This window comes from Eschrichtius robustus, chromosome 16, assembly GCF_028021215.1.
Source record: "Eschrichtius robustus isolate mEscRob2 chromosome 16, mEscRob2.pri, whole genome shotgun sequence".
Classification (NCBI taxonomy): Eukaryota; Metazoa; Chordata; class Mammalia; order Artiodactyla; family Eschrichtiidae; genus Eschrichtius; species Eschrichtius robustus.
In genome coordinates this window covers 55,034,915-55,059,231 of record NC_090839.1, presented here as the reverse complement: position 1 = coordinate 55,059,231, position 24,317 = coordinate 55,034,915, and the positions used below count along the sequence as shown (strand labels likewise).

At 52.4% G+C, this 24,317-nt stretch overlaps 1 protein-coding gene across 1 annotated transcript; it reads left to right on the top strand.

Annotated features, from left to right (window-relative positions):
• Positions 1-602: 602 nt before the first annotated feature.
• Positions 603-24,162, top strand: CDIP1 (cell death inducing p53 target 1). The gene is made up of 6 exons (XM_068524393.1): positions 603-706; positions 20,687-20,770; positions 21,348-21,453; positions 21,589-21,744; positions 22,490-22,763; positions 22,885-24,162. The coding sequence occupies exons 3-6, from the start codon at positions 21,369-21,371 to the stop codon at positions 22,994-22,996; spliced, it is 627 nt and encodes a 208-aa protein (XP_068380494.1). The 5' UTR covers positions 603-706; positions 20,687-20,770; positions 21,348-21,368; the 3' UTR covers positions 22,997-24,162.
• The last annotated feature ends 155 nt before the right edge of the window (positions 24,163-24,317 follow it).

Below are 24,317 nucleotides of genomic sequence, written 5' to 3'. Positions count from 1 at the left end.
GAAGAAAGGTGCGCCTAGCTCTGGTGGATACCCGGGGTCTGGCGGGCCGGGAGGGAAACCTAATAGGGCCTCCCTTGATTGCTCCCTCACCTGACAAAGACCCCACGCCCTGCCACGTGCCTCGCGTGGGCCGAAGGGCTCCCGCTCTCGTGAAGTCACCAGGGCTAGTCACGTGCCGCCCCGAGGCCCCGCCCCTGCACTGACCTCATGGCCCCACCTCTGACCGCATGGTTCCACCCCTCGCTGTGACGCCACGGGCCTCGGCCCCGCTCCAAAGTCTACCCGCCTCCTTCTGACAGACGCGCGACTGCGAGCTGCGGAGGCGGCTGTTCTTGCTGCTGCGGCCGCCGCGGCTGCCGCGGCGACGGTGAGTCGCCTCGACCATTCTAGACGGCTTCCCGCGGAGACCCCTGGGAGCAGGGCTGGACACTCGCGGCCCGCGCGGGGAGGGGTAAGACCTCGTACCGCGCAGCCCCCTCCCCGCCCCCGCCCGCGGCCCCCGCGCGGTGCACGCCGGGCACTGTGGTCCCGCTGGCCCGCGGAGCGCGTTTTGGACACCCGGACGGACTACATCTCCCAGAGGCCTTTGGGCTGGCGGGGGTGTGTGTGCGCGCAAAGCCCCGCGGGGCTGAGGGTCTTGTCCTCCGAGCGCTTGGACCCGGGCTGTCTCGGCGTTCTCTCGGCCTTGGGCTTCCGGCCTCTCGAGGTAAAGGGACCCCGGGGGCGGCGCAGCGGGCCGGTCGCCTCCTCCCAGGATGCTGATGCGATCCAGAGCGGCCTTGGGGTTTTGACGTCGTACCGTCGCTGGGTTGGCCGGGCACCCGCGGGGCTGCGGTGACAGCTTAGCCAGGCTTCGGCTGGCGGCGGGCTTGGTGCCCCGAGGGCTGCCGGCCCGCTCCTTGGATCCCGCTATCACGCCTCCCACATCCTCTGCGGGGAAGGTTGGGGAAGTACCATCCCCGGTTTTCCGCAGGGGCTGTTTCCTCAAGGAGGGGGGGTCGGGAGGAGGGTCCCGGCGACAAAGAAGCCTCTGCTGAGCTCCGTGGTGACCTTGGCAGGCCAGGCGGGCCCCGCGCGGCTCTCCCTCCCCCGCCCGCCCTGGTTTGCCTACATCTGTAAATCTCTGCGCCCGCTCTCGACCGCACACGCCGGTGCCGAGGGTGGAGACAGTGACCTGGCCTATCTTTGGGCCCAACCTCATGCCATCGGGGACTTTGGTGTAGTTGAACTCACGGCGTCATGCGAGCCCGGGTTTGGGCACTTGACTTATTTAAGGGTATGCGTGTTTCTGCTTTCCTCTAAATGTTCCCAGGAGGCCTCTCTCAACAGGTGTCAGGTAAGGAGCAAGAGGCTATAAGTTTCTCCAGTATGGGCCTAAGATCCTCTGCATCAGAGTCATCGGGGCCCTCGTTAAAAGGGCCGATTCCGGGGACCCACCCCCAGAGGTTCAGATGTAGCAGTTATGAGATGTGCCCCAGGACTTTACTTAATAAGTTCCGCAGATAATTCTCGGGCTCATTTGGGGTTGAGAACCTTGGTCTTAGTGTGAGGAGGATGGAAGACCTTGAGCATAGGGTTTATACCAGTTTCATGTGTGTCCTGTGGGCTGCTGGGCAGGGCAGTGCCTAGCAAGTGTGACCTTGCTCCTCCGTTCTTTGTTTCTTCCCTCAGGGCTGATCTAAGAGTCTGGTGGGGAGAGGCACACCAGCTCTGCCTTGCCCTCTGCCAAACGTTTAATTATGAAAAGTTTCAAACGTACAGGAAAGTTGAAGAAATTCTACAGTGAATGCCACCTAGAACGTCCAACATTTTATTGTACTTTATCACAAATCTAACCATCCAGCAGTCCATCTGATTTTTTTGTTTTTATGTGTGTCAAAGTAAGTTGCAGATATCGGTCTGTCCCCCCCTAAATAGTTAAACATGCATATAATTAAGTAGTCTTAGAATTCTTCTTGTTTTTTAACTAACGGCATATTTGAGAGTCGTTCTCTCTGCCTCCCGCCCCTGAGGAGCTGAGGACTCTGGAGGTTTTTCTATAGGATGGGCCTCTGGAACCAAGAAAGAGCTTTACATGTGCTCTTGCAAAGATTTGAAAACAGCAGGCCATGGTTCTAGAATCACCCTAAGAGCAAAAACATGGACTGTGTGACATAGAATGATACTTGAGGGAACAAAATTGTTGTGAGGGGGAACTGATGGGATGTGTCCCGATGGCCGGGTCGCCCCGTGTATTGCGTCGGCAGGAACTGACGTTAAGTCGTCAGCTTACAAGCCATTCCTGCTCTCTACACTATAAGCTTTCCCAGTTTGAATCTGCTGGTTTGGTGTGTTTTCTAAAGCCCTAGGGGCACAGGGCTCCGTAGCCCAGTGAACAAGCTCTGAGTCCCTTGGGCCCAGGTACTTTATTCCATAGCCACAGACACCAACCCTAACCCTCTTCAGTGGTCTGAAGGGGAGAGAAGAGACAGGTCCTGTGAAAATTCGTCTCCACTTTCAGAAACACTATTCAAAGGGCACGGACGTATTTGTACTCATGTAGGACACAGGGAAGTGTGGCAGTTCAAGTCATGGCATCTTATATTGATGTCTCTGCCCTTAGGCGGAGGAAGGCAGTTGTGCCAGTGAGAAGGCAGCATGCAGTGGGAGCTCGGCCCTTAGTGGGGAGGAGAGAGGAGGAGAGCCAGGCTGGCAGTGGTGGCATGAGGCTTATTGTGCCCCACAAAGGGACTTGGAAGTGGAGTGCACGGAATGGAAATGTGCCGGTTTCTAGGATCCCACAAAGGTCTTCGTTCTCTCTTCTCTGCATAGTCAGGACTCTCCCAGACACATCTCCCTTGGAGGTGGTAGAGGCTGCAGTGCAACTTAGTGCTGCAGGGAACAGGGGGCACCTGGCCTGGGACCTGTGGCAGGCAGAGCCTCTCGCCCTGAGAGGGCCACGCAGACCACGCTAGAGGCCTTTTTGTCGCTTCCAAGCTGTGTGACAAGTCATTCGCCCTTCCAGAGCCTCAATTGCTGCGTCTGTGGTAGGTGAGGAGCAAACCCAGATGAAGGCCTGTCTCTACTGTAAGCGCTGAGAAGATTAGGGTCCCCTAATATGAGACTGAAGACAGCACAAAACCGTGCAGTGCAGGGTGAGGAAGGCCAGTGGCGTTCTGATTCTTTCCATGAAAGCGGTTGTGATGTGTTTTTGGTAATGTTGGATCATTTTTCCAGAAAACATTTCTCATCACCTTTTTGGTACTCCTGATCTGTGGGTGCTGTGAGCTCCTGCGTGGTCTGTCCACTGGGTGATCCAGGCCATCAATTCTTACCACAAGGAGGTGTCCAGTAAAAATTGTGAAGGTGCTGGATACATAACGTGTTCAGTAAGTGTTGATTCGGTCTAAACTCAGATCTGTTTCAGTGTCTGTTTTTCCTTCAAGGAGAAACAGAGGCCAGGGAAGGTGGAAGTAGGTAGGGAATGGCGGAAGGGTCTCCCTGGGTGGGGTTTGAGGAGAATTCTAACCTGTTATTACTTCAGGAAGACGCGAAACGGTTGTCACAGTCCTAATTAACATTAAGAGCAATAGTCTTACAAGTTGGGGAAACAGCAGGGAATGAAGTTTTGTCTGCAGTGTGTGCCTTTTGTATGTGCTTTGTTCCCACCGGACAGAACTCTCACCTGTGTTTTGTCATTGCATGCAGTGTCAGCTCTGCAGATGTAGCTCAGGCACCTCTGAGTCTCACGGCTGAGGAAGCAGCCAGAATACCAAATGACTTGTTCAGGGTTGCCAAATAATGGCAGAGCAGAGCCCCAAACCCAGCTCTCCTGAGACAGCAGGGTCTGAAGGGAGATGGGGGCTCCCCGGCCCCCTTGTGAAAACTGCTCCCTGGACTCGACTGTGACTCAAGAAAGGGTTTCTTTTCTTGTCTGGATTTTTGGCACTCTCATCGGGAAGCCAGCACACTGCTTCTCGGCTGAGGCTGTGCTCTGGCCCAGTGGCTGTGGGTTAGGGACAGCATGGGAAGCCTTCCCTCACCGACCTGCTTATTAAACACACCTGTGCCAGGGACTGAGCTGGGTCCCAGGAAAATGAGGGGGAGAGTCCCAGTGTTCTCCAGTGGGGTGACAAGAGTGAGGGACAGAGGATCCCCACCGCAGGGAATTACAGGAGAGGCTCCATCTTCTGGAAAGAGGGTTTGGAGGCTGAAAGAAGGGTCGGTGGAAAGGTTCTTTGGTGGGGGCGGGGTTTGGTTTGTTTGGGAAAGGGCGAGTTACAGTCTTGGGTGGCTGGAGTGTAGTGTGGTAGAGAGATCTGGAACACACGGCCAAGTCCAGACTTTTCCCCTTAAACCTTGACCAGTAAACCTTGACCTTAAACCTTGACCAGTAGATGAGCTCTGAGAGCTTTGTGAACCATGGCATTCGCAAGGCTTGCTGACAGGTCAGGGTTTAAGGGGCAGAGACAATTCTGGAACATCTCTCAGACGTCCATCTTGGGGACAGGGGTACTGCTAACTGAAGCAGGGCCTGCGGGCTGGGGGACAGAGCTCCTGCCTGGGAGTATCAGCCAGGCTGTGTTATCATCCAACTGGTCAGCTGATATTTGATGTGCTGCCTGGGGCTGTGGAGAGACTGGCCCCAAACACCACCCCTGCCCTCTGGGAGCTGCCGGTCTGCCTGGGGAGGCTGCGCCTTTGATCACAGTTCTTTCCCCCTTGCTCCTAGTGACTCTTGCTCCAGTCCTGGAACCCCTGCCCACCTCCTTGCGGGCCTACCTAGGGCCCACCTGGTCCCTGAAGCCTTCCCAGGGCCCCCACCCACAGACCGCCCCCTCTCTCACCTGGAGCACCTACTGTCACGTATTCTCATTTGGGTTTTGCTGAGTATCTTTTGCAAAATTTTTTCAAGTGTGAGCTGGCTTTCCAGCTGGATCTGCAGCTCCCTGAGGGCAGGGACCAGGGAGGTGAGTGGCCTCTATAGGGGGCCTATGAAATGTTGGCTGAATTAAAGAGTCAGGAATCTTAAGTCTTTTCAAACAGGTAGTCACTTGAAAGAAAGAATAAGCAAACAAACTTGGGTAGTGATGGCTCTGCTGAATAAAATTGGCTAATCCCAGAGCTAGAGGAATTTTGTGTTGCTTACGTGACCACTTCTCAGCTCTGGCACTCGGAGCAGGCCTCAGTTTCTGTCCCCATGGAGGCAAGCTCAGGCGAGCTCGGGTCACCTGTCTACCTGCTTTGCCTGGGGAGTATGGGGGCCACACCGGGGCCCATTTCTCTGCGGTCCCAGTCACACTGGCCAAAAAGAACCTGTGCCTGCCGGAGGTGGGGGCCAAGCGCTGTAGGGTTCAGGACTCTCGGGGACCCACGTTAGTGCCCAGGCACAGCACGGGAAGCCCTCCATCTCACTCCTGCCCTGACTCTGCCCAGCTGCCTGCCCAGCCACGGGCGTGTGGACATGCTCCAGGCCTCTGCGCGGAACTACTTCCCCAGGACCTTTCCCCGGCCGTGTACATGGCTCGTGGCTCTCGCCTCACCTCCGTCCTGTCTTTGCCTGAAGGTTCCCCGCTCAGAGAAGCCCTCGCTTCCCTGCTCCTCTGTCCTCTGTGGTGCGCCTCACTGGCTGACATACAATGTATTTTACCAGTTTCTGTGTTTTACAGCCCCTCCCCCACTGGATTGTGACATGAAAACTGCTTTTTCCCCCATCTTCAGGGCCTAGATGCGTGCTGGCTGTTTGTGTGTTGAATAAAATCATGTATGTGTCTGCCCTTCAGCTGTCCCATCTCTCTACTGGCTGGTAAGGCCTTGAGGTGTAGGGCCCGTGGTCTGTGTGTGCTCCATCCTCCCTGGAGCGGGGAACACAGATCTGCGTAGAGTTGAATTCCCTAGTGAACGTGCAGGGGTCAGGGCTGCAGTCAGCCGGCAGGGCAGAGGCCTCCGGTCCTGGTGCCCTGTGGAGGCCTTGGGTGGCACCAGGGGAGGCACGCAGGAGCCCTCGTTCTGTTCCAGGAGAAAGGGAGGGACTGGTCAGCTCACTTCACTTGTTTCTCTTTTTGTCCTGGGTGCAGTGAAATCCATGTACACTCACACAGTGGAATTCCACCATGCGTAGCACTTTGTTGGGTGTTCAAGATTCTGCTTAAGCAAAATTTGGAGCAACATTTTGGAAAATGTGTGAGATAAGAGATGGGGCTGAGCCAGCTGCAGTGGGAAGGAGCGCTGGTTTGAGACTCGACTCTTGTCTGAGCAGCTGAGCCAGGCTCCCCATCAGGGAGCAGCCGGAGGGCAGGCGCCGCTGTCTTGCCCGCTGTTATCTGCAGCACCGCGCCCAGGCCTGCCTTCATGGGTGCTTAGTAATGTCTGAAGACCAAACGTATGTCAGCTTAGACCTTGGACTTGGTGATCCCTAGAGACACTTGTGGCCTCTAGATGTATGTAATAGAGAGAAATACGCACATGGCCGAAAATAAGGCAACCCCAGATACAGCGTGAGCTCTCATTTCCTCAAAGAGAAGATCCAAAATAATTCTGTCCCAAAAGGCACAAGCCAGCTCTTTGGGTCAGATGTCCATTTAGAGTGGTATGAATTTAGTTCAATTTCCATATACTGTTTCATGGAGTGTAATTTCACATGCTGATTAGATTTGTTCCCCACTCAGGTTTCCCAGGGCACTTTTCCGGCTCTTCCCCTTCACCTTTGTGGACATTGTGTCCTTGTCCTGGATGCTAGCCCCTCTGGATTGTCAGTGCCAGTCGTGTGAGCGCCCCTTGCTACACGTAGGGGCGTTTCCGCTGGAGAGTATCCCTGTACTGTTGTGTGTTCTTGAGTTTTTTCGTCAGTTCTGTATGCAGCTTCTTACCGTGTGCCCTTTCACAGGGTGTTTACGGCACATTACGGCACATCTAACCATTGCAACTGTGAGGTCCTACCCCAGGAATAATTACTAGTCTGCTAGGTGTCTGCTGGCTTTGGGCTTCTTTCTTTTCACTGATTCCATCCAGGTGACCTCTAGAAGCGTGTCACACTGGACTGGCTGCAGCTGCTGTTCTTCACCCAGCAGTGCTTAGTGTAGAAGAATTGAGAGACTGCCTGCAACAGGAGGGACTTAAATGATGCAGAGGCGCTCCCTCCTTGTGCTCACGGAAAATGAGCAGTACCCTGGGACTCAGAGCTCACGAGGGCAGAAAGGCAAAGCCGTTCTCTTGGGAGCACAGAGGTTCCCCCACCCCCAACGGAATGGGGGGACTCGGGCAAGGCCCAGCTGCAGGCTGAGTTCCTCTCCTGGGCCAGCAAGGCCAGTAGGCCTTTGTGTCCAAAATAAGACTCTTACAGCTGGATGGGGACCTTGTAGTGGCCATGTGGCTTGGCTGCACTTAAGGCCCTAGAGCTTTTTCCTGGATCAGGATGGTGTATCTTGATCTCAGATAACCAGTTAAAGTAGAGTCAATCCAAAGACTGTCCATTTGTGTCAGCTCGTGTAGGTGGTGTAGTGGTGAGCATAGCTGCCTTCCATTTTGTGTCAGCTCAACAAAGGCAGAGTTAAGGACTTTTTCTTTTCAGGGTTCCACTTTGATTGCCTAAGCGATGGTTCTTTAGATTCATTGCATTTCTAAAATTAGTCAGCCTTCTGGTTACCAAGCCCTGCCTGTCCAGCAGGTGCAGATGACTTGTTTATCCACTCGTGGTTGCAGCTGCATCTGTTTTCTGCCCTTTGCTCCTCATCCCCCTCCTGTCTGTACTTCCTTCTTCTGTGTCAACAGTAGAACATGCGGAATCCAAGCTCCTGAGCTTGGTCCTGCTTGGGAGGCAGCTCAGAGGGCAGGAGGAGACCTGTGCTCCCAGCGCCAGCTCCAGCTAGTGACCTCGGTCAAGCCCTGTGATGCTGTCAGTCTCAGTTCTGTCATGTGTCTATTGGAATTTTCTCACCTGCCTCCTCTGCCGGTGACTTCCTGCTGGCTCTCCAGGCAGGGTCTCTGAGGCTAGAACTACCTTGGATGGCCTTTATGTCCCAGCTTCACAGGTCTAGACCCTCAATTTTACTGGAGCACTGGGAAGTGACTTGGTATAGAGAACTGACCTGTGTTACCAAATTCCTACAAAACGGAAGCAAAGACCACTCCAACTCATGAGAGGGGAACAGCCCAGTCCTTGGGTTTGCTCCTTGGAGCATTTCTTTCCCTACAGATAGAACTAGATTATGGTCAGAGACACCTTTTCTGGACTGAGGAGGAATACACATAAATATAGCACACTTACAGTGAGCATTTTGAGGAAGGAGCCAACCAAAGGAGCTGCCCACCCTATAAAAACTAGAAACTACACAGAAATAAAAAGTTTCTGTATGTGTGTGTGTGGGGGGGGTGTGTGTGTGTGTGTGTGCAAACAAATCATCCAAAATCTCACTGTCCAGAAAAAAACCACCCTTAACATTTGGTGTATAATCTACATGTAAATACACACGTCTCTCTGAGAAGGGATCGCACTGTACATGCTATGTGGTGCTCTATCAAGTCCATCTTTCTATGTCAATAAAGGTAGATCCACATCATTTTGAGGGAGTGAATATAGTTACATCGTATAGGTTAACCAGATGGCTAACTAGTCCCTTTGGTTGAACATCAAGACGTTGATATATAGAAACATTTTTACATGTGAACCTTTGCTCATGTGTTCGTTTATTTCTAGGACAAATGCCTCAAAATGGAATTAATGTGTTAAAAAGAATGTACAGGAGTGAGATTGTCCTCCAGAAAAGTTGCATGAACCCACTGTGCTGTGGCCCAGGTGCCCTTGCCACTGTCACGGGGAGTCAGAGTGGTTTGCCATGGCTCTGACCAGAATTCAGCGTGATGTAAATTGTGCATTTATGATTGTCATCATCACAGCTCCTAGAAGTCTTACTACTTTCTAGCTTAGAACCATTCTTTGAGTCCTATCTGCCTTTTGATTTTGCTTCTGATTAAGAGCAACCAATGTATTCTCTTTTCTGTTTTATTGTATACTTCCTTTTCCCACACTCTGCTTGCGTCTCCATAAATACAACTATTTGTATTTATGCAAACCATGATTTGTGTTTATTGAACACTGTGTGACAGGCTCTGAGCTGCGTGCTCTTCATCCATGACCTCATTTATGCCTCATCACAACTCGGTGGGTCAAGGACGGCTGCTGCCATTTCACAGATGAGAAAACTGAGACTCTGGAACATTAGGTGGCCAGATGGGTGGGACCTAGTGCCTGGGTACCAGCAGGCAAGGAGTCTGCCCTTCCTGCTTGGTCTGTGACATCAGGGCTCAAGCCTCCCCGGGGAAGGGCATAGGCTGTGGTATTTGGGGCCATTGGCTTAGGCTGATGTATCAGCTCCGTTGAGCCATGATACTCATCAGGGAGAAGAGTATAGGGCTGGGTGGGAGGAGAGCAGACAGATGGGAGAACCAAATCTACTTTCTGGTCCTTTCCATGTCTTTAGCTTGTTTTGAGGTGTTTAGAATTCCCAAGGCATCAGATACACCCAGGTTCAAGCGTAAAAATAAATGGTATGCAGCCACCAGTGATGCTATCTGAGGGAGGGATTGTCTCTCTTGTCCTGCCTGCATCTTTAAGGACAATGGAAAAGGGGCTGAATTCAGGATTTCCAGTCCCGCCAGGGCTGAACTTGGCAGCCTAGGGGCCTGCTCGGCAAGGCAGTGTGAGCTAGAGGAAGCCAAGGCATCGGGAAGTCCTAATGGGAGCTTTTCAATGATGGACCACTTGTTTACAAATGGGCTCCTTCAGGCCCAAGGAGCACTATTTATTTTTAATGGTACTTGTTTTCCTTCCTTGTTAATAACTAACTGGAAATTTACCAATTACAAGTAGATTCTGGCTACCTTGGATTTGAGAATTACTGGAAAACTAGCTTCTCTGTTTCTCTTTGATATTGAGGTCTGGCTGCATTTACTAGGAAACTCACAGTAACCCAGCTAAAACAAGTTAGTTTGTTTCTCACTACAAGATAGGTGAGAGAGGTGGTCCATTCAGTGCTGGAATGGTATCTCCATGGTCATCCAGGGCCTGGGTACCTTCAGTTGTCCTTAGCACGGCTTCCATTCCCAAGGTCACCTTGTGGTCAAGCATGGCTGCTAGGGCTGTCACATCCATCTTCCTGGCAGCAGGCAGGAGGAGGGCCTGAGGACATGGGCTCCATCTCCCGGCCGAGGTGGCTCCCTTTTAGCACCTTCCAACAAGAACATATGTCACTCTACTGTGACTCATTGGCCAGAACTTAGCCACATGGTCACGTGACTGTAAGAAGGGCTGAGACCATCTTAGCAAAGATACTGCTGCCCTGAATAAAAATGGAGTTCTGTGGTCCAGGTGGGGAAACCGAGGCGTGGAGAGATTATATAGGGTCATACAATCCATCGGTGGTGCTCTTCAAATTTTACTGCTGGTCTAGAAAGGAAGTCAGTGTCTTTGTTCCTGAAGGCTGAGTTGAGGGGGTGGTGCATGCGGTGGGGGGTGGCTGCTCAGAGGAGAAGGGCTGGGCTGCTGCTGTGGGCTGCGTGGCCTGAGGTCCTTATCCTGCCTACTGGCCCAGGTCCTCTGTCCCCACAGAGGTCTGTGGTCTGCAGGTCTGAGGTCTGTGCGCTGCAGGGCAGCCCCTGCGCCTCGTACCTCTGAAACAGTCCTGAGGCTCGATGGCTCCAGGCTGCTGTCTGGCCACCCACACCGGGCGCAGCCTCCTTCCTGAGGCCTTGTGACTCACTGTCCTGCCCCTGTCCCATCCTCTCCTTTGCCTGCTAGTCTCATTGACCCCACCTCCTCCCCCCGGCTTACTTGGAGAGTTGCTCCCTGACCCCCGGAAAGGGTCTGATCTTTCTGTACTTTCACAGTGTACTTTCTTGTACACCACTGGTTTCACTGTGTACTTAGGTTTGGTGTTTCTGGTGTGTATTTGACTCCTGTCTCCCCCACTCAGTTGTGAGCTTCTGGAAGGCAGGGACCGAGCCACTCACTCCCTGACACTTCCCAGCCTGTGCCCAGCGCAAAGTAGGTGCTACACAATGATCAGCACCAACAGACCGTTGGCTATTCCCAGAGGAAGTGCCGTCCCCCTCCAAGGGCCTCTGTTAAGTGGCCACCAAACAGACTGTCCTTAAGCCCACCCCTGGGAACTTGGGAGAACAGGACGGTACGTGGCGTCGCCCAGGGAGTCAGCGGCCATCCCTGGTGAATAAGCCCCCAGCCACAGGGACACCTCACACTGCCTGGTCCTTCATGGTCCACGCAGCCTCTACAGTGGGCAGGCGGGCTGTGGACGATGTGGGCCAGGCCCCCTTGCTCAGCAGGGGCTGAGTGTGCTCCCCATCCCCCATCCTCTGGGTGGGCCCAGGGGACCCCCCCAGGGCACTTGGCTTTCACCCCGGGCCTCCACCCTTTGCGGAGCAGTGGGTGCCTCCTTGGTTCAGCAGATGTGAGGCTGTGGGCAAGACGAAAAGCTGCCTTTCAGTTTCCCTGGCAAAGCCCAAAGCCCCTCTGGCCAGACGCCTGGAACCTGCCTCCTGGGGACAGAGGAGCCCCTCTGAGGCCAGCTGGCATCCTGGTGCCATGGCTGCCGGAGGGTGGGGGGTGAGTTCCTCTGGCAGGAGGCAGTGGGCAGGCCAGCCCAGCTCTGGGAAACTCGGCCCTGCAGCTGCTGCCACTAGGGTCTCGGGTGGATGCCAGTGTCTGGGCAGAGTGCCCTTCCCGGGGCATTGTAGCCCATGGAGCTCCAGGGCAGTTGCCTGGAAGGAGCGATGGCCCTTTAGAATGATTGCTAGTATCTCTTCCTTTCCAGAAGTTGTCTTAGGGGCTCACAGAGCAGTTGGCCGCCACTTGGCCGTGCCGCAGTGACCTCTTCCGGGCTGAGCCGCTCAGGCTGGGCTTGATTACGAGTACCCCAGGATCCTGGGGGAATGCACACCAGGATCCCCGCTCCTATGGGAGCAGAAGCTGCCATAGCAGAGGCATCAGTGCCTGTTTTGTTTTCCTTCCCGTTGGAAGTTGTTCACAATAATTGACCACAATAGCAGGTGCCATTTATTCAGTGTTCTTGTGTGCTCGGCCTCAAGCTACTGCTCTGGGTGTTTTGCTTACGCTGTTTATTATAAAACTTGCTCCAACCCTGAGAGGTAGGCATGATTATCCCCATTTACAAACCAAGAAACTGAGGCTCAGTGAGGTCACACAGCTGGAAAGTGGTGGAGTTGAGTCTGAACTAGTCTGATGCCTCCTTAAAGCCTTGCACGTTGCAGCAAGCATGTCCCTGGGGTGGGGCCTCGGTGTGACAAACAGCCAGCTCGGAGACTCACCGGCACAGTCCACTCTCAGTCCTGGGACTCTCGGTCCCTCTGGCCCTGACCCTGCTCTGCCTGCAGGTACCCTCTTACCGGCTTGGGGGTTCCTCTAGCCCGGCAGCTCTCGAGAGGTGACGTGCAGTCTCCTGGAGGCTTCCTGAGACCTTCTGGGGCGGAAGGTCAGAACTCTGTTTATAAGGACACCAAGACGTTATTGGTTATATTGCCTTTTTCGTTGTGTTGGCATTAGCATTGGCGGTGCAAGAGTAGCGGGACTTAGCTCTGCTCAAGGCGTGGCACCCAGCTGTGCTAGTCATTGTTGTGGTTGTGTTCACGCCAGTTTCATTTAAGAAAAAGCAGTAAAAATTATTGAGTTTATTATCTGGACCCTTGAGTACACATTTTTTTAATGTTTTAATGAAAGGACGCACATGAAGCATGCTGGAGACCTCAAGGGGAAGCATGTGTGCAGCTGTTTGAGCTGTGAGCCGAACTAGCGTTTTCATGGAGCTCCATATTTATTTAAAACAACTGACACACAGACTATGGTTATTCAGACTTGGGGATTTAGCAGACATTTTCTTGAAAATGAACAAAGTGAGCCTGCTAATTCAAGGGAAACAACTGACCTTTTGTTTTTGTATAAGTTGCCAATGATAAATTTGTTACTGTTTCCAATGATAAAATTTGAGCTTTCAAGTGAAAATGTCAGAATTTTGGAAAACTTGTATCTGCCACAGTGAGCTTGACAGCTTCCCAGTAGTTAAAGACTTTTCTGATGGGATTGGTGGTGATACTAACAATGTGATTTTTTTGAGGGAGGCATATCTCATAATGAGATGTGTTAACATTGCTAGATCTACATCATCAGGGCTCATAATCATGGACCATTATTTTCCAAATGACCCATGCATGCTGTTATAAAACGGGGCATGTGTAAAAGATCCATTCCAAATACAAGGTGGCCCAATGATTTTCAATGTAATAGGAAAAATTTGTTGTTAAAGATTCAGATTCCATATTGCAACTAACCTTTAAGAAGCTACTGCCACCTGTCAGGTTTGGGTGTAGTGTTGAAGAATATCCACAATTACCTGAGAAGACTATTCAGATACCTCTTCCTTTTCCAGCTACTTACTGTGGGAGGCTGGATTTTCTCATACTTCAACCAAAACATCACAACAGATTGGATGGAGAAGCAGATATGAGCATCCAGCTGCCTTCTCTTAAGCCCGACTTTTTTATTTTATTGAAGTATAGTTGATTTACAATGTTGTGTTAATTTCTGCTATACATATATATTCATTCTTTTTCATATTCTTTTCTATTATGGTTTATGACAGGATATTGAATACAGTTCCCCGTGCTATACAGCAGGACCTTGTTGTTGATCCACCCTTTATATGATAGTTTGCATCTGCTAATCCCAAACTCCCAGTCCTTCCCTCCCCCACCCCCACCCCTCTTGGCAACCACAAGTGTTCTCATGTCTATGAGTCTGTTTCATAGGTAAGTTCATTTGTGTCATATTTTAGGTTCCACATATAATTGATATCATATAGTGTTTGTCTTTCTATTTGACTTAGTATGATAATCTCTAGGTCCCTCCACGTTGCTGCAAATGGCATTATTTCATTCTTCTTTTTTTTAAATTAATTAATTTATTTTTGGCTGCATTGGGGCTTCGTTGCTGTGCACGGGCTTTATCTCTAGTTGTGGCGAGTGGGGGCTACTCTTCATTGCGGTGCGCAGGCTTCTCATCGTGGTGGCTTCTCTTCTTGCGGAGCACAGGCTCTAGGTGTGCAGGCTTCAGTAGTGTGGCACGTGGGCTCAGTAGTTGTGGCTTGCAGGCTCTAGAGCACAGGCTCAGTAGTTGTGGCACACGGGCTTAGTTGCTCCGTGGCATGTGGGATCTTCCCGGACCAGGGCTCAAACCCGTGTCCCCTGCATTGGCAGGCGGGTTCTTAACCACTGTGCCACCAGGGAAGTCCCTCATTCTTTTTTATGGCTGAGTAATATTCCATTGTGTATATGTACCACATCTTCTTTATCCATTCATCTGTTGATGGACATTTAGGTTGTTTCCATGTCTCTTGGCTGTTGTGAATAGTGCTATGAACATAGGTGTGCATGTATTGTTTTGAATTATAGTTTTGTCCAGATATATACCCAGGAATGGGATTGCTGGATCATATGGCAGCTCTATTTTTTGTTTTTTGAGGAACCTCCGTATTATTCTTCATAGTGGCTGCACCAATTTACATTCCCACCAGCAGTGTAGGAGGGCTCCCTTTTCTCCACACCCTCTCCAGCATTTGTTATTTGTAGACTTTTTAACGATAAGCCAGACTTTTAAAGGGTTTGCAAAAATGTAAAACAATGGCCATCTTCTTATTAAATTTGTTTTGGAAAGTAGTTATTTAAAAATTTTATTTATGTTAACATGTAATGAGTTAATCTTTTTAATGAATAAATACTTCTAACAATTCCTTATTTTTTATTTCTAGTAAGGTAAGTATTGATAGATATAACTCACAAAAACAATCTTTTTGGAGTCCTCAATAATTGAGTGTAAAGGGGTTCTGAGACCAAAAAGTTTGAGAACCGCTGCTCTAGCAGACCCTGGGGGAAAACTGATGTCAGAAAGTCCTCCTTCTGGGTGCGTCCTCTCCTTTCATCTCTGTCTCATCCCCCACATCTGTCCTCAGTCCTCCAGGAACCTGCACTCATGTACAGATGCGTCTCAGCTTCAAACTGCCCTCCCTGCCCTCCCAGTCCTCCTCCAGAAGGCAGTGTGGGTGTGTTTCCTCAGCAGAGACTGTCTGGGGTGGGGGGACCGGGCGCAGGGTTGGCACCCCCATGGTGGTGTGCAGGACAGCTTAGACTACAGAATGGAGTTTGCAGCAGCGGCTGAGCCAGTGAGGGGTGTATCCTGCTGGCCTGGTCCCAGGCCCTCCCAGCTCCCACGGGGAGCCACCTGGGCCACCTCAGGCTGCTGCCAGTTGGCCGGGCTCTGGCCCTGGGTCAACAGCAGCGCTCTCCACAGGGCACAGTGAGTAGCTGGGAGCAGAGCAGAACGCCAGAGCCGTTTCCCAGGGCCGGGAGGTCTTGTGCTTTTAACTCCACTCGGGAACATGGGGAGACCTGGCTTTGCAGAAAGTGCCCGGCCCTGTGTCCTACCCCAGAGGCCCCAGTGCCTGCTGCTCTGGGGAAGGTGAGATGAGATTGCAGCAGGGAGTGGGTCCAAAGACAGACAGACAGACGTGGAGACAGGCTTCATCTCACTTTAGGGTGACCGGAATAATTCCCTCCTACATAAGAGCACAGGGGGTGAGGTGCTAGGCTGTGCTGGTTGTGGGGGCAGAGGCCAGATGCAGCTTTTAAGTGGCCCCATTCCATCCCCTGGTGGAACAGGGTGCAGGCCCTCCCTCTCCTCTCTCCCATGTAGGGGATGATGGTCCCAGAGCTTCTGGACACCCTCTTGTCCCTTGGTCTGTCCTCGGCTCCTGAGGAAGCTGTGGGCTAACAGCGCCTCTCAGCTTGCCAGCCACGCGCCCCACGCTGCCTCCCCGCCCTGGCCATAGTCAGGACATTCCTTTCAGGCTAGGCCTCAACCTGAAAATGCAGTGGAGGGGACACTGATCTCCTTTGTCAGTTTCATCTTCGGGGTCCCGTGACAGGTGCCCCAGGAATCCAGCCTCTGCCCTGCACACATTTCCAGCTCCTGCTTAGTTCCAGCCCAGACTTCAGCTTTTCGAAAGTGCTCTGTCTCCCAAGGCCAGTGGCTTCTAAAGTAGGAGCCGTCAGGGCTGGGGCAGCGGCACTTCACTTTCATCCAGGGTGAAGTGGAAATTCCCCAGCATCCCCAAAACTGCCTGAAATCAGGTAAGCAGGAATTTAAGGCTCCTTAAAGAGGAAATCCATGAAGCCTGTGGCAGAGTCGAGTCAGCTCCCAGGTCCTGGGCGCCCTGCTCTGCACCTTACACCCACGTGCTGCTGGGGTCAGCACCTTGGCTGGCCAGCTGCTGAGCGGTCAGCTGGATCGCTAGCTCTCTTCTCAGAGAATTTGTATTTTATCAGTACTATGACTGGGTAATACCTCTGCATCCACCAAGTCCAGAGGGCATAAAGAGGTGTGCTGTGTAACATCCTCTGGGCCCCCCGGGAGCTCCTGTTTGGTTTATGATAGACTCATGATGGCTCTCAGACAACTCTGTTTCTTCACAGTCTGTAGCTACAATATCTAAACAGAAGGCTGAGAGGCCTGTCTCGGGTTTCAGGGGCTGCAAGTTGGCTTCATTGAGCTCCCAGGACCATGGGCCTCCCTCTCCTCTGTTGGGAACTTGTGGCCTTTCCTGAGCCTCTTTTAACAGACGCTCCAGCACCTGCCCAACAGTGAAGTTGCCTGGGCTGTGATCTCAGATTCCACGCTTGCACTTGTAGCTTAACTTGAGCAGTGTGCATTGCTGTTTTTTTTTTTTAATTAATTAATTAATTTAAATTTTATTTATTTATTTATTTATTTATTTATTTATTTATTTATGGCTGTGTTGGATCTTCATTTCTGTGCGAGGGCTTTCTCTAGTTGCGGCAAGCAGGGGCCACTCTTCATCGCGGTGCGTGGGCCTCTCACTATCACGGCCTCTCTTGTTGCGGAGCACAGGCTCCAGACGTGCAGGCTCAGTAATTGTGGCTCACGGGCCTAGTCGCTCCGCGGCATGTGGGATCCTCCCAGACCAGGGCTCGAACCCGTGCCCCCTGCATTGGCAGGCAGATTCTCAACCACTGTGCCACCAGGGAAGCCCCAGTGTGCGTTTTTATTGGAAAACTGTTTTGCTTTTGGACACGTGCCTTTTTTTTTTTTTAATATTATTGCATTCTTGAGGTTTTTGATTACACCTTAGAGACAATGCAGTTTTGTGGGAACACACACATTTGATTTTATATTGGGAGGCACTAGGGGAACTGGGGTTTGAATTCCTGAAATCTTCGTGAGCCATTTTTCAGAAACCTCTCTTTCGTATTGGAGGGCCCTGCCCCCCAGTCTCTCCCACAGTTCAGGAAGGCAGCTGCAGTGTGGGTGTGGGTGTGGGTGTGGAGGGGAGGGGAGGAGACAGGAGCAGCTGGGCCATGGTGCAGTCAGGGCCTGGAGTGGAATGAGTGTCCTGCAGCAGTGCCTGCTCTAGGTTCTGCTGGATACCAGGGGAGGCCTCTGCCCTGTGTGCAGGGCTTATGCCATCATTATGATGGTGGGATTCCAGAGTGAATTCTTGCACTCTAGGAGATGACGGAATTAGATCCAGAGATTTTGGTGACAAGGCAGGCCATGCCTACATCCTCAGAAGTGTATGTGTGTGCCTGCTCCCCAGACATGGAGGGGCTAGTTCCTCCCTCTTAAACCCAAAGGTGCTCAAGCGCCTTGCCAAGCACAGTGCAGCTCTTCCCGGCCTGCTCAGCGACCCAGGACCCGCCAGTTTCCTGGTGAGCCACCCCCAGAGGCATCCCTGATGGGCGGAGCATGGCAGTGTGCAGCAGGTGCCAGCCTGGGTTCTAACAGACTCAGCATATTAGAGTTTTCTGCAGACTCGAGTCAAGCTCCTTAAGGAAAGCTGCCTTTTTCTCCCATCGGGGTGGCTGTGGCCGCTGGCAGTGGCCTGAGCAAGGGTCCTCAGGCCCAGCATGCACAGCCAGTGCCCCTGGAAAGGGACCTTCTGTGACGTCCTCTAGAGGCTCTGCTGTTTACTGTTCTTGACCCCGTGCTATGAGGAGTCACCTGCAGGTGGGGGTGGAAGAGTCACGCCAGGGTCTTAGGCTTGGCTCAGCCTCTAATAAGCCATGGGACCTCAGACAGGTCCTGTCTTTCCTTGGCCCCCATGTCTTCAAAGGATAATTATAAGCAGCAACTCACAAGAGCTGGCATATAATTGATAAGCACTTGGGAAGATGTCCTCACTCTTAGTGATCAAAGAAGTAAACATAACCAAGTGTCATCTTAACATTACAAATCATAACAGTAGTATTCAGAGTTTGCACTGTAAATCAGCATCATCCTTCACAGAAGGCATAAAATGCCCATACCCTTTGACCTAATAATCTCACTTCTGACAGGTTTAGCCCAAGGAAATAATCCAAGAAAGGGAAAGAACATTAGCCAAAGGTGTTCCAGTTTTTTATGAAATAAGGAGCATTCTAAATGCTTTAATAGGGATTGGTCATGTAAACAGTGATGGGCCCATTTTTGGAAATATTAAAATCTATGGTCATGGAGTCTTGCAAGATGGAGGAAATATATGTGACACAATGTTAAAAGGATTTAAAACTTTGTCACAATGGCAACTATATAAAAATATAGGTGCCTATACATGCAGACTGGCAGGGACATGCAGAGACTGGCTGCATTAGGGTGATAAGGTTGGGCAATTTTGTTTTCTTTCAGTTTAATAGGTTTTATTGATATACAATTATCCACATACCATACGATTTCCCCATTTAAAGTGTGCAATTCAGGGACCTCCCTGGCGGTCCAGTGGTTAAGACTCCGTGCTTCCAATGCAGGGGGCACAGGTTCAATCCCTGGTCAGGGAGCTAAGATTCCGCATGCCGCAGGGCATGGCCAAAAAATTAAAATATTTTAAATAATTGTGTGCAATTCAGTGGTTTTTAGTATATTCACAGAATTGTGCAACCATCATTAGTCAGTTTTACAACATTTTCATCATCCCTAAAGGAACTCCGTAATTGCCGTTCTATGGCCAGCCCCCCAAACCCCTGGAAACCACGAATCTGCTTTCTGCCCCTATGGATTTACCTGTTCCAGACGTTTCATATATGGAATCATATAATATGTGGTCCTTTGTGTCTGGCTTCTTTCACTGAGCATAATGTTTTCAAGGGTCATCCAGGTTGTAGCTGTGTCAGTACTTCATCCCTTTTCATGGCTGAATAATATTCCACTGTATGGAAATATATATATATCTCCAGTTTGTTTATCCATTTATCAGTTGATGGACACTTGAGTTGTTTACACTTTTTAGCTATTATGAATAATTCTGCTATGAACATTCTTGTACGAGTTTTTGTACGGACATGAGTTTTCAATTCTTTTGGGTATATACCTAGGAGCAAAATTGCTGGGTCATGTGGTAACTCTATTTTAACCTTTTGAAGAACTGCCAGACTGTTTCCCAGAGCGGCTACACCAGCAGTGTGGGGGGTTCCAGTTTCTCTACACGATATTTGTTATTATTGTCCTTTTCATTTTAACCATCCTAGTGGGTAGGAAATGGTACCTTGTAGTTTTGATTTGCATTTTCCTTTTGGCTAACAATGTTCAGGTTCTTTTCATGTGCTTATTGGGCATTTGTTTATCTTTGGAGAAATGTATGTTCAGATCCTTTTGCCCATTTAAAAAAATTGGGTTATCTTTTTTGTTAATGAATTAGAAGAGTTCTTTATATATTCTAAATTGTACAGGTCCCTGATAAGATACATGATTTGTAAAAATTTTACTCCACTGTGTGGGTTGTCTTCCCACTTTCTTGATGGTATCCTTAGAAGCACAAGTTTTAAATTATGATGAAATCGATTGTATCTTTTTTCACTTTTGTTGCTTGGACTCAGTTCCTCTGGCCCTGCCACTGATTTAAATTTAATATTTAAACTTACTGACTCCAGGCTCCCTCTCCCCTGGCAGGATTGTTTGGGGCCCTCCATCCCCACATCGTTCTGAACTTAACACTGTTGGGCTCTAGGAGGGAGCTACACTAGGAGATTTGCTTTCACTGTATATATTTTTTATACTGTTTAGCTTTTTTTTCTAGTTCATATTATATCAGTTTAAAAAAATGAGTCTCACTTTAAAATGTTACTAATTTTTAGCCTTTTATGCTGCTGAATAGAGTGAAGGAAGTGTCTTACTAAAGGACACAGAATGCAGACCCAGGGGCGGGAAGATGGCCTGCTTCCCCCGCTTCTCCCCCAGTACCCGGCAGCAGGTGCTCAGCGGACCTTGTGAAGGAAATGACCAACGCTACCTCCTTCCTTCTCGCCCCATCCACTCCCCGACCAAAACAGCGCTGCTGCCGTGGGGAGAAGCCCTTGGTTCTGACTCCTTCCCACAGGGCATGTGGACGTGGGGGGGCTGCTCTGGGCCTGGTGGGGAGTGCACAGAGGACTGGCCGTGGCCCTGGGGAGACAGCAGCTGTGGGGAAGGGAAGAGGGGGGGGCTGAGGAGTGGGTAGGGACACAGGATGGCGCTGAGCTGGGCAGCGGGGGAGACACCAGACATACAGTACCGAAGGAGTGTGGCTGCGTGGGGCCAGGTGCCCAGAGCAGCCCTGCCCCGCTGCTGAGGGCGCTACCTGTTCTCCCCCTGAAACAGCTCCCCAGAACCCTGTGTGTCCGCCCAGGCCGGCAGTAGAAGGAGCCTCACCTGCCTGTCTCCTCTGAGTACCTGGGATTGGAGGTAAAAACTCTCCCAGACCCCCTCCCACAAGCAGGCCACAGTGCCCTGGCGTGGAGGCCAGCCTGGTGCTCCCTAAGTTGGAGGGGAGGAGAGGACCAGTGACCAGACTGCCCTGTGAGAAGCCCTAGATTAGGTTCCCGAGCTGCTGGGTTCTGTCCCCTTCCCAGGGCCACCCCACCCTCTGGCTTTCACAAAGGAAGTGTGGGTGACCCCTGAAGCTGGTAGTTTCTGGAGGTTGGAGGATGGTGGCTCTGGGCTGGGTTACCTCAGCAATGGTGGGGCATCTCCAGGGCCTACAGGGAGCCCAGTCTGCTCTCTCAAAGGAATTGGTCCCAGCCCATCACAAGCGTGGAGATTTATGGGGAGGGGAGTGAAAGGTGACCTGAGCCCCGAGGGCAGGGGAAACCTGCAGGAGGAGCCACAGGAGGCCCTGTGTGCTTGGGCTCAGCAGGGGTGGCTCTGAGGATGACCACACACCTTGTGCTGCAGCCCCTCATCACAGACCAGTGCCTGACTGGCGGTGGGGGGTGGGGGGTGCGGGCTGGGAGCATACTTTGCATCTTGGTTTGTCCTCCAGGGTCCAGGAGAAGCAGCAAAGATGTCGAATGAGCCACCCCCTCCTTACCCTGGGGGCCCCACAGCCCCCCTTCTGGAGGAGAAAAGTGGAGCTCCGCCCACCCCAGGTAGGGTTCAGTGCTTGATTGCTGTCCCCTGCCCTTTCCAGCTGCCAGGAGCTGGTGCCTGGAGCAGCCCTCTGCCGATGGCTGGAGCCCTCTGAGCTTCCTCTCCCCGCCTCTCTTGTGTCTCTCTCTGTCCAGGCCGCACCTCCCCAGCTGTGATGCAGCCCCCACCGGGCATGTCACTGCCCCCTGCAGACATTGGTCCCCCACCCTATGAGCCACCGGGTCACCCAATGCCCCAGCCTGGCTTCATCCCCCCACATGTGAATGCAGACAGCACCTACATGCCTCCAGGTAAGCTGGAAAGGAATCCGCTTAGCCCAGCACCCAGCATGTCACCTGGGTTGCCAGCCAGCCTTTGCTGTGGGCAGGTAGTCTGTGTGGGTGTTTAATATAAGGGCGGGGGGCCGACAGTGAGTCTGGACCGTGGACATGGGAAGGTGCCCTAGAACACGGTACAGGTTCTGTGAGCCAGAGGTGTCCCGGGCCCTGCCAGGGGAGGGCTGGTTCCTGGAGGTGCTGCCAGGAACCTGAGTCCATGGTGGAGGCCTGGGATCCTGCTTACCCAGCAGCTCTTGAGAGAGACTACACTGGCTGGAGAAGGGCCCTGGTCAGGTGGGCTGGCCCCTGGCACCACAGTGCAATACCTGATGCTGGTGGGGAGGAGAGGCTGGTGAGAGACAAGGCTTTCCCTCCTGTGGTCAAGGTCCTTGAGCACAGTTCAGTCCCCTGTGTGTCAGAGGCAAGGGAGCTCAACGCATCAAGCTAATAAGACCGAGGAGAGGAGAGGTTAGACCTTGTTCCCAGCTCTCTGCCCTATCTGGCTGGGCCAAGTAGCTTCTCTGTCTTGGTCCCCATGGGACAGGGACCAGGAAAGGCTGGGAGAATGTGGATGGTTACTTTGGCCCAGGGCCTGGTCCCCAAGGCTTCACCCTATGTCCTTGGGTGCTGAGGGCCTCAGGGCTTTCTGCTCACCTCTCACGTGGGGCAGGTGGCAAGGCAGTGATCTGTCTTTGCTCCATCTTCCGTGTCATTCCAGGTTTCTACCCTCCTCCAGGCCCCCATCCACCCATGGGCTACTACCCACCAGGGCCCTACCCGCCAGGGCCTTACCCTGGCCCTGGGGGCCATACGGCCACGGTCCTGGTCCCTTCAGGGGCTGCCACCACAGTGACAGTGCTGCAGGGAGAGATCTTTGAGGGTGCACCCGTGCAGACGGTGTGTCCCCACTGCCAGCAGGCCATCACCACCAAGATCTCCTACGAGATTGGCCTGATGAACTTCGTGCTGGGCTTCTTCTGCTGCTTCATGGGGTAGGTGGTATGGCGCTTGCTGGGTGGGGAGGCTGAGCCCACCCACCACCACGCTGGAGTAGGCCCCGGCCCTCGGCGCCTTTTCTTCAGGCCTCCCTGTCTCTCCCCATCTCCGATTCAGGTGTGACCTGGGCTGCTGCTTGATCCCCTGCCTCATCAACGACTTCAAGGATGTGACGCACACGTGCCCCAGCTGCAAAGCCTACATCTACACGTACAAGCGCCTCTGCTAACGGAGCCTGGACTGGACTCCCCACTGTCAGTCTGGCCCCCTGTGCTTTGCTCCCCGCGCTCAGTGGCTCGCTTCCCCGCTCCCACTTGGGGGTGGAAGCCGTTCCACCAGTCCGTCCCCTGGAAGTCTTGTCCTCTTCGCCTTGCCCTTCCCTGAGCATCTGACTCTTTTGGCAAAAATTGTTGGATTTTAGGCCAAGGGTCAGCAAGTGGCAGGGGGATGGCACTGAGCTTGTGTGCTGCTGGTTTGCTTGGTGTTTGTGATCAGAAAGATAAGCAGGGAATGATCTCACATGGTCTCCCTGCTGGGGTCTCTTCCTCCATTTCTGAACCAGGTACAGGTTCGGTCCTGGGTCTTCCTGGGACCAAAAGCAGCCAGAGCAGTGGCTGGTTCCCCAGACCTGGGGCCTGCAGTGGGGCCTAGCCTGTAGCCACAGTCATTTCTGATCTGCTGGGCTGAGAGTGGGGGATGGACCCAGGCAGGCCTGAGTTTGTTTCTGGAGTGCTAGAGGCAGGTATGATGGTCAGAAGGAATGACTCTGGCCCTCAGAACTCAGGAACTCTTAACAGTGCCCAGAAGCCACCTGGGGTAATGTGGACGTTGGCACACCTGCAGGCCATGGAGTAAGAGATTGGGCCCTAGCTTGCCAAGAAGGGACTCTCCTCTGGCCCCTGCCCAGCTCCCTTTCCAGCCACACCTCTGTGAACCCCGGTCTTTGCTAGGGCCAGAAGGAATGCCCAGGAGCCTAGCCCATCTGTCTATACCGTGTCCTTGCTGCATGTGGGCACAACCTCTGTGGGGTGTGTCCCAGCTGGGACTAGAGTGACAGAGAGGAGGGGCCTCCTTGCAGGCACACTCAGATCTGCAGTGCACTCTCCACGGATCCTCTTCCCAGTAAGCGCTGCACCCTTTGCCCTGGCTGGGGACGAGAAAGGAGCAGCCGCAAGTGGCCGAAGTGCCCTGGTGGATACCAGCCCTGCCCTGGGCCTGAGCCCACACTGTCTATTTCCTGAATGGTTTGTCTGTGAACTTGCTCACGTGGACCGCTGTATCCTGCTGCCGCCCCTCTCCTGGTCTCGCACTGCCACTGCATGGCCTCCTGTCACTGTGAATCGTGGCTGGTCTCAGTTCATAGTTTCTCATTAAATTGGCCCTTTCACTCCCCTGCCCGAGGCCTCTGCTCTCTTGCCTGGCTTCCTTCTTTTGTGAGGGAAAGAGGGTGGGGGGTTGAGTCCTCAGGGTGTCGGTGCTTATGCCAAACCGACTATCCAGGGACGACACTGCTATCTCAGTCCCTAATTAAACCCGCCAGAGCCCAGTGT

What these genes read in the sequence shown, in the direction of transcription:
- CDIP1 (XM_068524393.1), top strand. Translation starts at nt 21,369, where the DNA reads ATGTCGAATGAGCCACCCCCTCCTTACCCTGGGGGCCCCACAGCCCCC. An exon ending in TGGAGCTCCGCCCACCCCAG is followed by an intron (nt 21,454 to 21,588) that starts GTAGGGTTCAGT and finishes CTCTCTGTCCAG; the next exon opens with GCCGCACCTCCCCAGCTGTG. An exon ending in TTCTTCTGCTGCTTCATGGG is followed by an intron (nt 22,764 to 22,884) that starts GTAGGTGGTATG and finishes TCTCCGATTCAG; the next exon opens with GTGTGACCTGGGCTGCTGCT.